This window comes from Camelus bactrianus, chromosome 4 (assembly GCF_048773025.1).
Source record: "Camelus bactrianus isolate YW-2024 breed Bactrian camel chromosome 4, ASM4877302v1, whole genome shotgun sequence".
Lineage (NCBI taxonomy): Eukaryota > Metazoa > Chordata > Mammalia > Artiodactyla > Camelidae > Camelus > Camelus bactrianus.
The window spans coordinates 23268660-23285116 of record NC_133542.1 but is presented as its reverse complement, the minus strand read 5'-3'; the positions used below and the strand labels follow the sequence as shown (position 1 = coordinate 23285116).

The 16457-nt window shown below is 36.2% G+C and overlaps 1 protein-coding gene across 6 annotated transcripts in view; it reads right to left on the bottom strand.

Moving 5' to 3' along the window:
- NFIB (nuclear factor I B) overlaps positions 1–16457 on the bottom strand; it is a 228190-nt gene that overhangs the window by 84965 nt on the left and 126768 nt on the right. For all 6 annotated transcript variants that reach the window (XM_010972696.3, XM_010972697.3, XM_010972698.3 and 3 more), the window contains exon 3: positions 13163–13216. In XM_010972696.3, the coding sequence (XP_010970998.2) occupies positions 13163–13216 (54 nt within the window). The remainder of the gene's footprint in view (positions 1–13162; positions 13217–16457) is intronic.

Sequence of the window (16457 nt, the reverse complement as noted above, 5' to 3'; positions counted from 1 at the left end):
ATCTAATTCCAGAGCATTTTCATCGCCTTAAAAAGAAACCACATACCCACTAGCAGTCATGTACCCATTTCCCCCAACACCTCCAAACCCGTGTCTTTATGGATTTGCCTATTCCAGACACATCATATAAATAGAACCACACAATGTATATATGTCAAAAATACATCAAGTCACTGTTTGTTTCATGTCATTAACAAGTGCACATGATTATTTTAATGATGGTAAGATCAAATCTGAAAGTCAAGTGGTTTTCCTGTGTGCTCCCTCCTGAATGCCTTGGGGAAATGAATATGCTCAGGTGTGGAACAGAGGTGGGGATATCTCTGTTGGAGTCAAGAATTAGAAATATTTCAGTGCAAACAGGAGTGTGCCCCTAGTTCAATTATATAAAATGAAATGAAAGTTGCAAGGTCCCTGAAGACCAGGGTATAAGTCAAAAGATCCAAAAAGATGTACAATGACTCTGAAAATCAAAACCTGGTTTTTTTCTTAAATTCTTCGACCATCAATGACATTGTTATGTAAAAGCCAACAAGAGTCAGATTACTCCACAAAAGTACTTGCTCAAACTGATACCTTGGTGTTTTTTAAAGGTGCATAAAAAAAAAAGAAATGAGACGAGTTGATATGCCTAGTAACTTTAAATGACATTCTTCAATCTCACAAGGTAGGAACAGAAGAAAAATCTAGGTAGCCAGACATATATCTAACTACTTAGTATTTTAGTCTGCTTGCAATATACAGAATTGATCCCCCTTTCCAAGCATGTTGCTCTAATATGCAAGTTGGGGTCCCCTGGGTGCCTTTGTACAGGACAATATATCCAGCATGCCCAGCTTCTGCAGAGTTCAGTGATTTTAACTAGCCTGGAGCAAGTCCACTCTCTCTGTGATACAGAACAATCCCAGCTTTCCAGCTGTGAAGAGGAAAATGCTTTGCATTATTAAATTGTAGCCATATGCTGCAAAAGCCAATCTTGTAAATGTGGAGAAGGAAAAGAATTTAAATTGAGAGGAAACTTCAGATGCAGGCAGTCATGGTAAGAGGAACCTGAGATACTGGAGGGAAAGAGCTGGCACAAAACTGCTCAGGGCAGCGGGTACAGTCACAGCCTAACTGAGGCTAGTTATGAAGGAGACCTCTTTTCATGGGGAGACTTGAACCCTCCCTGTGGGGAACTTAGACACAAAGGAAGAAAACTACGTGATAGTGATGCCTTCTAAAATGTAATGATTGCAACCTATTTAGGTATAAGGACTCTTAAAAGTTTTCTGGAATTACGTGCAGGATGAATTGAGTGCCTACAACAATATATTAAATTTCCACTTGGACTCTATGTTATTTTACGATGATATCATTTCAGATACCAGAAGATCATGCAATGCAGTTGTAAAGTTAGAAACAGGAAAAACAACAGTTTGAATAACCAACTATAGCCCAAGAACTAGTCCTTGCTCTCACAGCTTTGTGAAACGAGAGTATTTACTAGGTTTAAACTGCACTCGTGAGTGTGTACAGAGTGGGTCCCTGACCTGTACAAATGCAGAGCACGTGAACCTCAAGAGAAGAGCCAATAGAAGACAAGATGGAGGCTAGTGAGCTGTAATGATGCATAAGCTGTAATCAGACATACAGCAACAGTCACAGTACAGGTAGAGAGGTCCATCTCTAAGATAAGATGCCTGGAATAGTTCTTGGTATCTGATATCAAACAGCATTTAAAGCCATGACACAGAATATGGCTGTATAAGTAGTAGATCATCAGGAGTTTTAACCAAAGTCAGACTTGTATTGTATGAAGTGTATTCATACACAGGCTTAGAGAAAGACAAAGTAAGGGGAGAACAGAGGCAATTGTAAGGTTTTTGCACAGTTTGAGGCAAGATATAATGTGCAGAGTCCAAATAAGGGTTCCAGATGGGAACGGGCAGCTGGGATGGATTCAACAGAGCCTTAAAAGGAGAAGATGAGTGAACAGGTAGAGGATGAGAAAGAGGGCTTCTGAGAAAGGTCTCGTGAGCTACTCTAGCCAAGGTGTCTGGGGAGATGCTGGTGGAGATCCCAAGATATCTAACACAGAGATAAAGTCTGGTAGAAAAGAAAAGGAATTGGAGATGTTATCCATGGGACACATGGAAAACATGTCCAAAGACTACTTGGGCACATGAAATATTAGGAGAGAGATCTGTCCCAAAGGTCTGTATCTAGGAACAACAAAAGGCGAATGAACTTAAAAGTCACAGGGAGGACTGAAAACACACAGAGAACTAGAGACAGAAATCTGGTTAATAAGCAACTAAAAGAAAACATTACGGTTCCTGGATTACCAGGAAAGGGCCCTGCTTTCAAAAGCACAGGCAGCAAAAGTAAAAAATAAACAAGTGGAACTATATCAAACTAAATGGCTTCTGCACTGCAAAGGAAACAATCAACAGAGCGAAATGGCAACCTACGGAATACAGGAAAATAACTGCAAACCAAAAGACTGGTAAGGGGTTAGCCTCCAAAATATGTAAGAAAATCCTACAACTTGAAAGCAAAACAAAACAGAGACAACTAATCACCTGGTTTTAAATGGGCTATAGACTTGAATAGACTTTTACAAATGGCCAACAGGCCTATGAACAAAAGCTCAACATCACTAATTGTAAGGAAATGCAAATCAGAATCAAAATGAGTATCACTTCTCACCTGTCAGGATCGTTATTATCAAAAAAGAAAGAGAGAAAGCAAGCAAGCAAGTGAGAAGCGGGGGGGGGGGGGGGGGAAGAAATGGAAGGAAGGAAGGAAAGAAGGAAGAAAGAAAGAAAGAAAAGGACAACCAGTGCTGTGGAGAATGTGGAGAAACTGGAATCCTTGCACACTGTTGGCTTGAATGCAAAATGGTGCAGCCACTATGAAAAACAGGATGGTGGTTACTCAAAAAGCTAAAAATAGATCCAGCAATCCCACTTCTAAGTATTTCTCTAATTTACCTAAAAGAATTGAAATCAGGATCTCAAAGAGATATCTGCAACCCCATATTCATTGCAGCACTATTCATAATAGCCAAGATGTGGAAACAGCCAAAAAGCCCGTCCACAGATGAATGGACAAAGGTATGGTATAGACATACAATAAAATACTGTTTGGCCTGTTGTAAAAAAGGAACATTTGCAACATGCAACAACATGAATGAATCTGGAGAACACTATGTGAAGTGAAATAAACCAGTCACAGGAAAACAAATGCTGCATGATTCCACCTACCTAAGGTCCCTAAAACAGCCAGTATTGCAGAATCAGAGTGGAATGGTGGTTGCAAGGGGCTGGGGCAAAGCGGAAATGGGAAGTTGCTAATCAACAGGCAAAAATTTTCAGTTAATCAAGATGAGTGAGTTCTAGAGATCTATTGTTCAAAGTTGTACCTAGAGTCACTTAAAAACTTCCTAAGAAGGCAGATCTCATGCTAAGCGTTCTTATCACAACAAACTTAAAAAAAAAAAATTAAGCAGGGACAAAGTTTTAAGTAGAGCATGGTCAACAGAATCAAATAAATACTCAAGAATGTGGAAACAGGAATAGAATGAAAAAGAACCACTGGACTCAGGTCATACAAAGTGAATTTAATGAAAATCATTTCAAGTGGGGATGGACGCCCAGGTGCAGGGAAAGTTAAAGAGAAATTTGAGTCTTTTATGCCATGGCATGAAAAAGAAGAGGGAGTTGGGACACTTGGTTGAAGGGGGTTGTCTGAGTGAGGAGCAAAAGATTAATTTTTTTTTTAAGTAAGAAATAAGTAGCTAGGAATGAGTTAATAGAGTAAGGCAGACATGTGGAGAGGGCCAGGAAAGGTAAGGGACAAAGAAAATTTTCAATGGAGAAAGACAAGTTGGTAGCTTCAAAAAGAAGGAACACTAAGAAAAGGCAAGTGGGAAAAATATTTATACAATGTGAATACAAGGAACTAAGATATCAAGTGTTATCAGGGGAAATGCAATCTCTAAGGATACATTTGTACTCTTTCTCGCATGACTATTAGAAACTATGTAATAAAATTTCATTCCACATTTCCTGTGATGCCAAGAGGCTTAGGAAAAAAATGACTACCTAAAAACAATTCTATTCCACCATGAGATCTGAAAATATTTCTTTTTCCTCTTTTATATAATCTCTAACATTCTATTCTTATGCACCTTATTTTGCTATGTAACTTTGTTTATGTCATCTTAAGTTTTTAAGCAATGTAAAAATTCAACACATTTCTATTTGGACACACATCAAATGATACTTCCTGCAGGAAGTCTTCTTGAACACCCAGCTGGAAGAGAAAGTAGGATGAAAAAGCATTCCCTTTTACCAAGCACCTGCCACTTGCCAGGTACACTCTGCTGTCTGACACTTAACGACTGGTGCAGATAAAACTGATTATGCTGAGGTCCAGAGAAGTTGGTCACGTTCCCCATGGCCTTCATGAGCATTGTAAACTTGGAACCTTGATTCAGGAGGAAATTTTAATTATTTTAATTTCAAAGTTCACGTCCTTTCCATTTCACCACATTCTCTACAATGGTTGGAAACAGTCTTTCACGACTTTGAACTCCCATGATACCTGAGTTGTAGCACTAAGTAATATTTAGTTTTCATGATATTATAAAACACTGTGGACTTATGGACAGGAACTGTGGGAGGAACAAGTTTCATGTGCAATTCACTTTTTAATCTTCCAGAGCTAGTCATAGCGCCGTGCACAGAATAGAAGCCCATTAAATATCTGTGGCCAAAAATTCTATAGACAGCTTTTCCAGGGCTCGTTACTGTTCTCAGTGTGGAGGGGTATAGGACAAGTGGCTGTCTCCACTCACACAGAGGTGACTCAGCCCATACCCTGTCTCCTGGAAGGTAATATTTAATTCAGAACTCAGCAACATGTTGGCACTCAATTAGGGTTTTTTGTTTTTTTTGTTTTTGCCTAACAGGGTGGATAATTGGGGCTTTACAGAAAAATCTGCTTTTTTCATGACCTTATAAAATATTCCCAAATTGTCTTTTTTCCTCAAAATTAATATTACAAGTAATCAGGCTGCATCCATTGTAGAGGCTGGGCATGGTGCCAACAGCTATGGAGATCAGCTTCTTTTTTTTTTTTTTTTTAACATTTTTTATTGAGGGAGCTCAACTTCTGAGGAATGACTTATACACAAGTTCCCATAACATAGCCTGTAAAAATAAGGAGCTGACTATGTGCCTTTCTGCCTTTTTTAAACGAATTTGCTAAAACAAAACAAAACAAAAAGAACACATTCCTTATCCTCTCCTCCTTTATTCTGAGTTCTATCCTAAATTGGAACATTTAAGAACTTTACTGAATGTGATGCCTTTAAAAAAAAAAAAGTTAGAGGAGAAAGTAGAAAAATGTCTCTGAAACAAAATCTGTCAGGGAAAAAAAATCCTTTGATTTTTGCACTGACTCACATGGACCTCAATCTCAAATTACTTAAAAGCTTTACCTATGATATCTGGTCTTACTACAGTTAACCAATCCTTTTACTGTCTTTCGATTTATACTTTTTGAATAGAAAGCCTGTTTATAGACTGTTGCATATCGTCTAGTGCCAAAGTTTAGAATTACTTCTAAGTGTCACAAAATAGTGCATTTCCCCCCCATAAAAAACATCTTGATTCTGGTGGATACAATAAATGAGGATATGAGAATTGAGTGTGTATGAACTTATCAACTGAGGAGTGAATGGGCTACGATTTTTCTATAAGAGTAAATTTTCTCCTTTCTTTGACCCTAAACACCACAATCTAAGATAAAACATACTCTATGAGGTTACTCAGGGCCCATGTGAGTGTACCTGCCTTCATGTGCAAATAGCAAAGAAAAATGTTGTATTATTTCTGTAACTATAAGGGAGTACTGTTTGTCCCAAAATCTAAGTTTTGACAAAAACAAAGTGAGAAGTCAAGCAAATATGGGCCCTAGTGGTCCCTGCAGATAACTACAACTGCATGTGTTAAACTACTTTTCTTGATAATTATTTGGTTGGTTTTCATTATTTTCATGGCAACCCTCTGGTAGCTTCAATTTCAGTATCTACCAAATAGGTGGGGGAAAGATCAACCTCAACATGATTATGATTGAAAGAATTTCTTAAATGCAAGGTCAGCACATTATTATACTTAGTAGATACTACTATGGGTCAAAGAAGAAATCCAAAGAGAAATAAAAAACTACCTTAAGACAAAGGAAAATGGAAATGGAACACTCCAAACTTCAGGGATGCAGCAAAAGCAGTTCTAAGAGGAAAGTTACAGTGACAAATATCTGTCTCAAGAAATAAGAAAAATCTAAAATAAACAGCCTAAATTTACACCTCAAGGAAATAGAAAAAGGAAAAAATGAAATCCAAAGTTGGTAGAAGGAAGGAAAAAACAAAGACTAGAGCAGAAAAAAATGAAATAGACAATAAATAAAATGGTAATAGAAATGATCAATAAAATTAAGAGCTGTTTCTTTGAAAATACAAAATTGACAAACCTTTATCTTGAGAAAAAGAAAGACAGCTTAAATAAATGAAATAAATGAAATCAGAAATGAAAGAAGAGACATTATAACTGATATGACACAAATACAAAGGATCATAAGAGATTACTGTGAACCATTATACTTCAACAAATTGAACAACCTGGAAGAAATAAAATCCTAGAAACATACAACCTATCAAGACTGAATCATTATGAAACAGAAAATCTGAACAAATCAATTACTAGTAAGAATACTCAGTAATCAAAAACCTCCCAAAAAAACCAAAGTCCAGGACCAGGCTGCTTTATCAGAGAAAAAAATTTTGGACATGTATTTTATGTTTAGAAATTTTCACCAGAGCTATCATTAAGTACCTTTGTCAGGAGATGCCTGCAAGAATCTAGATTGGAAAACAGGACAGGCAGGACTATCAGCTCTTCCTAAAAATCCATACAACATTGGGGCAATCAGCCCAGCTTTGAGGAGCAAGGTGATGGACCACCCAAGGTACAGCCCAGCATCCCACACACGCAGATCTAGATGAACAGCAGAAAACTTCACAGGTATAGATTTCAAGTGCAACCCCCAAGCAAGATACCAGAGTAGAATCTGTAGAAAATCAAATCTATCATGATCAGCATTCCTACCTGAATGCTGTTAACCTATCAAACTCTCAAAGAAGAATCAATACCAATGTTTCTCAAACTCTTCCAAAAAGTCAAAAGGAGGGAATTCGTTCAAACTTATGTTATGAGGTCAGTATTAAACTGGTACCAAAATCAAATAAGGATGCCACAAGAAAAAAGGAATATAGGCCAAAATCCCTGATGTACATAGATGCAAAAATCCACAACAAATATTAGCAAGGCAAATTCAACAATACATAAAAAGTATCATACACCATGATCAAGTAGGACTTATTCCAAGGATGCAAGGATGGCTCAATAACCACAAATCAGTCAACATGAAACACCACATTAACAAAGGAAGAATAAAAAAAGTTTTGATCATCTCAGTGGATGCGAAAAAAGTATTTGAAAAAAGACTCCATCAGAAAACTGTTAGAACTAATAAATGAATTCAGTAAAGCTGCAGGACATAAAATCAATATTAAAAAATCTGTTGCATTTCTATACATTAATAATGACCTATCAGAAAAAGAAATTAAGAAATAAGAAACATCTACAATTACATTAAAAAGAATAAAATATCTAGAAATAAACTCAATCTAGGAGTGAAAGAACTGTGTATTGCAAACTACAAGACATCAGTGAAAGAAAGTGAAGAATGCACAAATTAATCACAAAATAGTCTGTGCTCATGGAATAGAATTAGTAATATTGTTAGAGAGTCCAGAAATAAACCTATACATATATGGTCAATTAATTTATAACAAAGGAGCCAAGAATATACAATGGGGAAATGACAGTCTTTTCAAAAAATGATGTTGGGAAAACTGACCAGCCACATGCAAAAGAATGAAACTGGACCACTATCTTACACTGTACTCAAAAATTAACCCAAAATGGATTAAAGACTTGAACATAAGACCTGAAACCATAAAACTTCAGGAAGAAACACAGACGAAAATCTCCTTGGCATAGATCTTGGCATTGTTTTTTTAAATCTGACACCAAAAGCAAAAATAAACAAGCAGGACTACATAAAACTAGAGAGCTTCTGCATAGCAAAAGAAATCATCAATAGAATGAAAAGGCAAACTGCTGAATGAGAGAAAATATTTATAAATCATGTATTTGATAAGGGGCTTATCTCCAAAATATCTAAAGAATTCATACAACACAATAGTAAAAGATGAAACCATCTGATTTTAAAGTGGGCAGAAGATCTGAATACATGCTTTCCAAAGAAGACGTACAGATGGCCAAAACGTACATACAAATAAGCTCTACCTCATTAATCATGAGGGAAATGCAAGCCCAAACCACAATGAGATATCACATCATACCTGTTAGAATGGCTATTATCAAAAAGACTAAAAATAACAAGTGTTGGTGAGGATGTGGAGAGAAGGGAATACTTGTGCTCTGTTGGTGAGAACGTAAATTGGGGCAGCCATCATGGAAAAGAGAATGGAACTGACTGAAAAAACAAAACAAAACAAAAAACCTAGAACTACTATATAATCCAGCAATTCCACATCTGAACATTTATCCAAAGAAAATAAGAATACTAATTCAAAAAGATATATGCACCCTCATATTCACTTCAGCATTATTTACAATAGTCAGAATACAGAAACAACGCAAGTTTCCAATGACAGATGAAAAGATAAACTGTGGTATGTATGCAGTATATACATACAGTGGAATATTATTCAGCCATTAAAAAGAACAAAAATCATGCCATCTGTGACAACATGAATGGACTTCAAGGGCACTGAGCTAAAGTAAAACAAGTTAGACAGAGAAAGGTAAATACCTTCCTTATAGATGGAATCTAATATATATATGTATATGTAAAATAAAATAAAGAACTTCTTAAATGCAAGATAAGTATATTGCTATAGTTAACAGATCCTCCTTATTTCATTTATTCAATTATTTACTTAGTTCCATCTTTGTTCCAGGAAGGATATAAGGTGGCTTATTTGGCATTCACCCAATATATGATCTTAATGGTTCCCAGAGGTTTTGCCAGACTACTTATAAAAACTAACCCACAAAAAAGCACAAGCACACTACAGATTTTACAAAAAAAGAAAAGTAAGGTCATGCCAGATAAGGAAGCTCTGGTTAATGAGACCTGAAATGCTTTAGAAGTTTTCATCATAAAATTAGCAAAAAGTGTCCTAGGATTTAATATTTCTTCATTATATTTCCAGCTAGGAGAGAGCTCCCCACAAACCTACTGCCTTCCCGAATTCCAAAATGAGGTATCCACTTCAAGCTGATTTAGAGGCAAAATCCAGCTTCTAGATTGCTTTATTTTCCTTGGACAGCAACCACTCCAGCATTAGGCAAATGACTGAGACTGGGAAATCCAAAAGTTCATAGCCCAAGGAATGTATAGACACAAAATAATATAGCAATTAACTTTGAATGTTAATTGCAAAAGATTACAATCCAGTCACACATTTTCTAAAATTGACAGTTTTTTAATTACTGGAAATAAAATTTGGTCTAAACCCTAAATTAACGATTTACTCTTCTTTGGTCTGCAACAGTTTTTGCTACAGTTGAGATAAGACTCTTGTAGCTCTATTGCTAAGAGAGGATTAATTTCATGTTCAAAAAGAAGTCTCTAGATATAAACATATAACTTTGATTTCAGCATAAGCAAGAGAAATGTACATCATACAAAAAAAATGAAGTGGCCCAGGGCTTCTTGTCCAAAATAACAATGTCATGTCTTTGGGTGCAGTCAAGACTTTTTAAGTACCTTAGCCATGAAAAGATTATGGTGCCCATCCCCACCATGTAACAGAGAATAAAAACAAAAAATTAAATCACTAATAGCATAAGGAAATACCGTAAAGATGACTTAAATGCTTTAAAATAATTTCTTAAACTACTTCAACACTTTTAAAAGCAACAAATGTCAAATACTCCCCCTCCCCCAAAATTTGTTCAAATGCTTGTGTTTAGTTTGCTCACCAAGTACTAACCCCAGTTAGGAAACGTGGGTTAAAAACTAAAGGCCTAAATGTAGGCTCCAAAATACAGTCTGAAAAGCTTTAAGGTCACCTTCCACAAGTGGTCTCCATGTCAGATAGTCATTCTGATGCTGGAAGAAACCCAAGCCAGATGGATGCCCCGTTTGTGGGAGACCCGTGCATCTGTACTTATAGTTTGATGGGATGGGATTCCACCTTATGTCAAGAGTAGAGAACAGATTTCAAAGAGCCTTTACCTCCAAAAGGGCTTGAATTTTTGCTATCTTTTCCCAAGCTGTTATGAAATAGAAACAGGAGTAGATGGTGGCAATGTTCAGGGGCTGCACACCTCCCAGTGAAAAACTACCAGCGATAAGACAGTGCTGGCACTAGAGGTGGTCTTTTTCAAAAATGTGGCTTCACTTTGTAATAGCAAGACATGCAGCAAAGTGATTTGACTGTTTCATTGCTTATGGTAGTTGAATGAATTTGCCCATAAATGTGCCTTCTCGAGATATTAAATCTGAACTTCAGAGATGTCGCATTTCAGCCAAAGGCAGAAAACAGAGATGAAAAGAAGCTCTCAAAGATAAATAATGCTTTAAAAATACCAAGCATGCTTATACTTATAAAAGGAGCTTTTAATAATAAGTATAATTTATCCCAATTGACTGTAAAACAAAAACCTTAATAAGTTATGATTTTTCACATTTCCAATTAGAAACTATTCAATATTACTAATGGCTTGATTTATTTCAAGGTATTATAGAATAAACACTTTCATCAAATAGAATTCCTTCATAATCTGTGGTTAAATTCACAATATAGTGATACACAAAGCTTGTTAAAATGATGGAATGCAAAGAAATTTCTAATTTTATCCCATTTAATTTTGATATTTTATGTTTTATTATATTCTAACTCTGAAAAACTGGTAACTGATGTACAATTTATAATATATAATATTCAACTAATCATAATATGCATTTACCTACAACATGTCAGTTTTAAGACACAGTTCTCCAGAAGGTTTGACTTCCAAAGAAAATTTGAAAGGGAAAAAATAGAGGTGTTTTACCTTGATTGTTCCTGTTAACTATGTTATATGCAAACAGATAAATTAATAGGTGCTACACTGAATGTAGTACAAGGAAAATTTAACCAAGGCTCTTGACAAATATTGAAAAATCGAATTCTGTCATTACATAACTATTCAAAGATTATTCATTCAGCTCAAGTAGAGAACATTTTTAAGTGAGCATAATTCTTTCTGTACATGTTCAGAAATGCATTTCAAACAATAACAGCTTTATTAATTCCAAACCAAGCTGTCATTCAAATGCAAAGAACATATCCTTTGTTTAGTCTGACTTACTATACTTATCAACTCTTTTTCTACTAAAGGTCCCTCTCCCTCCTAGTTCTTTGTAAAATGAGTAAGGAAGTTTTAAAAAATGTTTGGATACAATTCACTTTTGGCTATCATGCTCCGCAGAGAGAACATTAGTCAACTAAAAAGAAGAAATTTTAGGAAAGCGGAAGACATTATAAGCTAATAAATTTTCTCAACTTCAGACATTTTCTGAAAAAATTTATTATATTCTAAATAGTTTGCCTTCTTGGTTCTAATCTCCCATCCACACAAAAAAATAAAATAATCACTTTAACTGGAAATTAACATTTTAAAATTGTTCAGCTTATCTTTTTAATGGTTTGTAACCAATTTATAGTAATATTAAGTGATTTTGATTAAAGGAAAGAAAAATCAACTTAGCATACACTTTAAATCTCCGTTTAATTAGAACTTTTTATCTTCGAAGTATATACCACTTTTGTCACACAATATGAGTTTGTATAATGCAGAATAAGCTAATGCGTAGTTGGAAAAATTGTGTCCTAAGATAAAAATAAACAAAATATAGGCAGGACTCAGAAAGAAAAAGTATATTGTGTTTTGACTTTGCATTTTCACTCGCTTATTTCCTCGCTGTATCTTTCCAACATCACTTTCAATAAGGATTGCTCTGACACATTTTGTCGCAGGTCTGGCGTCCTTCAGGAATCTCAGCCTCACGTTAGCAAAGCATTATGATCACAAGATGAAGCAATTAGGGACCTAAAACTAAGTTACCTGAGGGAACATTTGTCACTACTTTTTATAAATTTTGGAGGTTATTTTCAACGAGAAGACAGATGAGGTTATTTCGGGAGCTAGAGGGCACATGTGATTAGTTTGGATTTTTTTGTGTTTTGTTTTTGTTTTTGTTATTTGATTCTTAGAGCACTCTTTGATCAAAGTCACAGATATAATTAAATGTTTTATGAGATTAAAATTTTAGAAATTTTTCTTTGCACTAGTTTGTGTCTCATGAGGAAAGATACTACTCATAAATCCACATCAAAATTCTATATGTTCAGATTTAGGAAAAACAGAACCATGAAGATGACAAGTTATAAAAGCTATTTTCAGATCTGGAATGACTTCTGAAAACAGAGAGGGTATTTGGCATATATTATACTAAAAGAAAGGTCTTCCTTTCATTACTTCCTGATTCTGGGAATCCCATAAAAATTTTATGGAACAAAAACTCATTTGCAAAAATCCTCCACTGAAAACATCACCAACTACCACCACAAACCCCCTTTTTAAAGTAATGAGATTTGATAAACTATATTGAGTATGAAAATGTTTACTTTTTCTTGTACATTTTAAAAGAAAGATTAGAAATCTTTTTTTTTTTTTTTTTGCTCTTCAAACAGCAGTGACTTTTAGCACCTGAAAGATACACAGGCTCATTCATTTTCAAAGAAACACCAACAAAAAGTAAAACACTGGTGATTAGGTACATGCTGATGACGCCAATATGGAAGTACTTGCCGCTGTGAAGGGCCTAAACAGAATCACATCTTGTCCCGATCATACCTGCCAGCCAGAACAAAATAGGCAGCTGACCAATTACAGGGTGTTTATCTATACAGTGGTACCTTTGTTCTCCAACAATGTCAGATTGCAAATGTCCTGGAACACATATTTACCTGGAGGATTCTTGGCAGGATCATTGTGGCTTGGACTTCCTGATTGTCCAGAATCTATAAAGAAATCACAGAAAATGTTTTCTTTTTAATTTGTTTTGAAAGAATTTCACAATCCTCAGAAGGACTTAAAAAAAATTTTTTTAAGGTAGAACAATGAAGTTGAGTGTTTAAATAAAGTATACTTTCCTAAGCCTTTCAGCAGCAATGTTTTATTTATTAAACTAGATGAATGTCTATACCTATTTCTTTGTCAAAAGGAAAAAAAAATATACATCTATAATATTCTTGGGGAAGAGCAAAGCTTCTTTTTGAAACAAAAGCTGTGGCATTAAAGCCACTGAAGGTAGTTTACAGGTTGGACTTGTCAGGAGCAATATGAAATAAAGCAGATATATTCCCTAAAAATGCAATCTGAGTGCAATTAAACATGCTTTAAAAAAAACCTGAAAATGTTTTTATTCAATGAGTAAAAGTACACAGAAATGAGAGTCCATTTTTCTAGGATTTTACACACATACACACATATCCACTCCAACAATCCCCCAACCTACTGGATCCAGGCCCAGATTTGCCTGCATCCCATAATAGCAAATCGATTTGCAAACACCAAGAAAGGCATAAATTACTAGGTAGAAACCAACATGGCTTTGTGGAGAGCAAATTGTTGGATCAATTTAATTTCCATCTGTGATAGACAGACAGACTCTGCAGATAAGGAGGAAGGGATCAATGGAGAGGATCTGAATTTCCTATCCTGCATTATTTCTCATCAACGCTACAGAAAGGAACATGGGAGCCAGCCGACTCTTAGGAAACACGTTTTCCCTAACTGCTCGACGCTGTTGTGTTTTGCTCACTCCTCTTTCCTCCACGTCCCCTCTGCATTTATCTGTGTCATTTGCGCCATATGATTATACACTTACTTGCAGGTTGCTTTGTAATCTTCCTTTATTGGTTCTAGTATTTAAGTTTTGTCTCCCCAGCTAAATTGCATGCTCCTGGGCAGAGGCAGAGATTCTGTCTACTTTTGTCTCAGCTCGTGGCTGTGAATGCACTAGGCTTTTGGTAAACGCCGGAGGAATGGAGGGATCAGATTCAGAAGCCTTCTTTGCTTGCCTAGAAAAGGCCATTTTGAACTTGAACATTAATTTCAACAAAATGTGACAGGTGGTCACGGACAAGTCTCTTTCCCAAAATCTTGCCATTGTACCCAAAACAGGGATTCCTCCTATCTTATTTAAGCAGAAAAATCCTACGCTAATTTTTTCAGCAGGGTTACTCTGCTATTCCTTCTCAGTTATTAACATACTGCAATTGCTGCTTCTACCAGCAAATGCAACGACATTCTGATGGTTTCTTTCTGTAGAAAACTTGGTTATTTATTTGTGCCCTTTGTCTCATGCTGCTAACTAGGTTTAATGCTGAGATCAGAATTTCGCTGCTTCATCCCACTTCCTTGTCTTTTTTTTTCTTTTCTTTCTTTCTTTCTTTTTTTTAATCCTACAACAGTTTCTATAAAATCTTACTAAATATATTTAATGATTCCCACATTATCCTTCAACTCATTTCTAATTTCCCCAAATGGAAAGGAGACTGGTAAGGACTATACTCTGCAGCTTGAATTCTGGCTAGAGTCTCTTGCAGATAGTCAAAGAGAGTTAGGTACTCTCTAAGAGGTTCTCTCACCCTCCATGAATTCTATTAGTTTTTTCTAGAATTGAGGCAAGACTCAGGAACCTATAACTTAGGAGATTAAGCTTTCTTTTTCTATATTCCTATAAAAGATGGTACAACACTGGTCCCTTTCCCGGCACAGAGTATGACTGTTACATAAAGACGATACATTACATTATTTTGCTGCAACCTCGGCTATTTCTGCCTCACGTTCCTCTGACAAACGCCCCTCAGCACTGATACTACATTCCAGCTTAACTTCTCAACTGACTTTGAGAAGTTCCTCCTTACGCATAACCCACCCACTGACCAGAGCCTCCCCAGGCTTAACTTTTCCCTCTAAAGCTACTCCATCCACATTTGCATCCCTCGAGGTCATGATGACACAACATGAGGCAGGTTAAGGCTGTCATCGTTGACATTACGGGAGCTCCAGCATGTTTAATTAGATCGACTTCGAAATGGAACCACAAAATTCTTTCCCAACATCTGGTTACTGAAATTTGTATCCAGTAAAGATTAAAGGTCTCTTCCATTCTTAAGACAGTCATCAGAACAATGGTGCCCCCTGTTACCACAACATCCCACTGGGAAAATCCTGTTTTTTTCTGCTGCAAATTACCATTTCCCACCATTTCCAACAATTTCAGACCAACTTCCTCAATTGAAAAAAAGTAATTTCTAAAAAAGCCACAAGCATTTGCGGGAAAGCTGAAGTAGACCCTAAATTTGAGTCACACACTTGCTTTTAATAATAATTCCACTTTCTAAAATAATCTGGCATTTACTGGCACACGATGACAGATTTTCCCTCCTAATTCAACGTCTGTGCCCTCTCACAAAGTAAAATAGCATATACTGGGTCCCCAAAACACAGGACAGACCCTCTCAGGGAGGGAGAAAGAGAACGTTTACTTTTCAGACTCTAAATTCTAACGCTCTAACTTACTCTTAAGTCTTATGTCACCTTGTATCGGTCACTTAATTCCAACTGCTGGAAAAAGAAGTAACCAGGGAGTCGCAGTTGGCAGAGAAACCAAAAATGAACTGCTATTGTGGTTAACTTCAGAGAACGAATTATTCAGACCACATCTAAAACCCTTCCAATTCACCACCTAGGTCAAATTTCTCTATACCCAAAGGTTTTATTTAACCACTTCCATCATTTGCTCAAGTTCTGTGTGTGTGTGTGTGTGTGCGTGCATGCGCACTTCATGTGTTACAGTGAATCCTGGCTCTGTTCCTCACTAGTGATCTTGTGCAAAATTCTTGATCTTTAACTGTAGTACCATTTACCTTATAGAATCGTTGCAAAGGTTTTACTATATAAAGCAGCAACAGTCAGACACACCCTACACAATTAATAAATGGAAGATATTATTAAACATAAAGGCCACATTGAGAAAATGACTAATTTTTAAATGCACTGCCTCTCAGGAAGAAAGGGCGAAAAGGGGTATGACTGAACTTTGTCCATCCCTGTGTAAGCATCTCAAATTGTCTGTGGTGAATCAAGCGAAGATGGGCGAGCGGGGCCCTCCTGAGAATTCTTGTGTAAATGCATTCATTCCATTCTCCCAAAAGGGGAGGAAGGCACCGTTGCCATTTTGAGGTTCCCAGG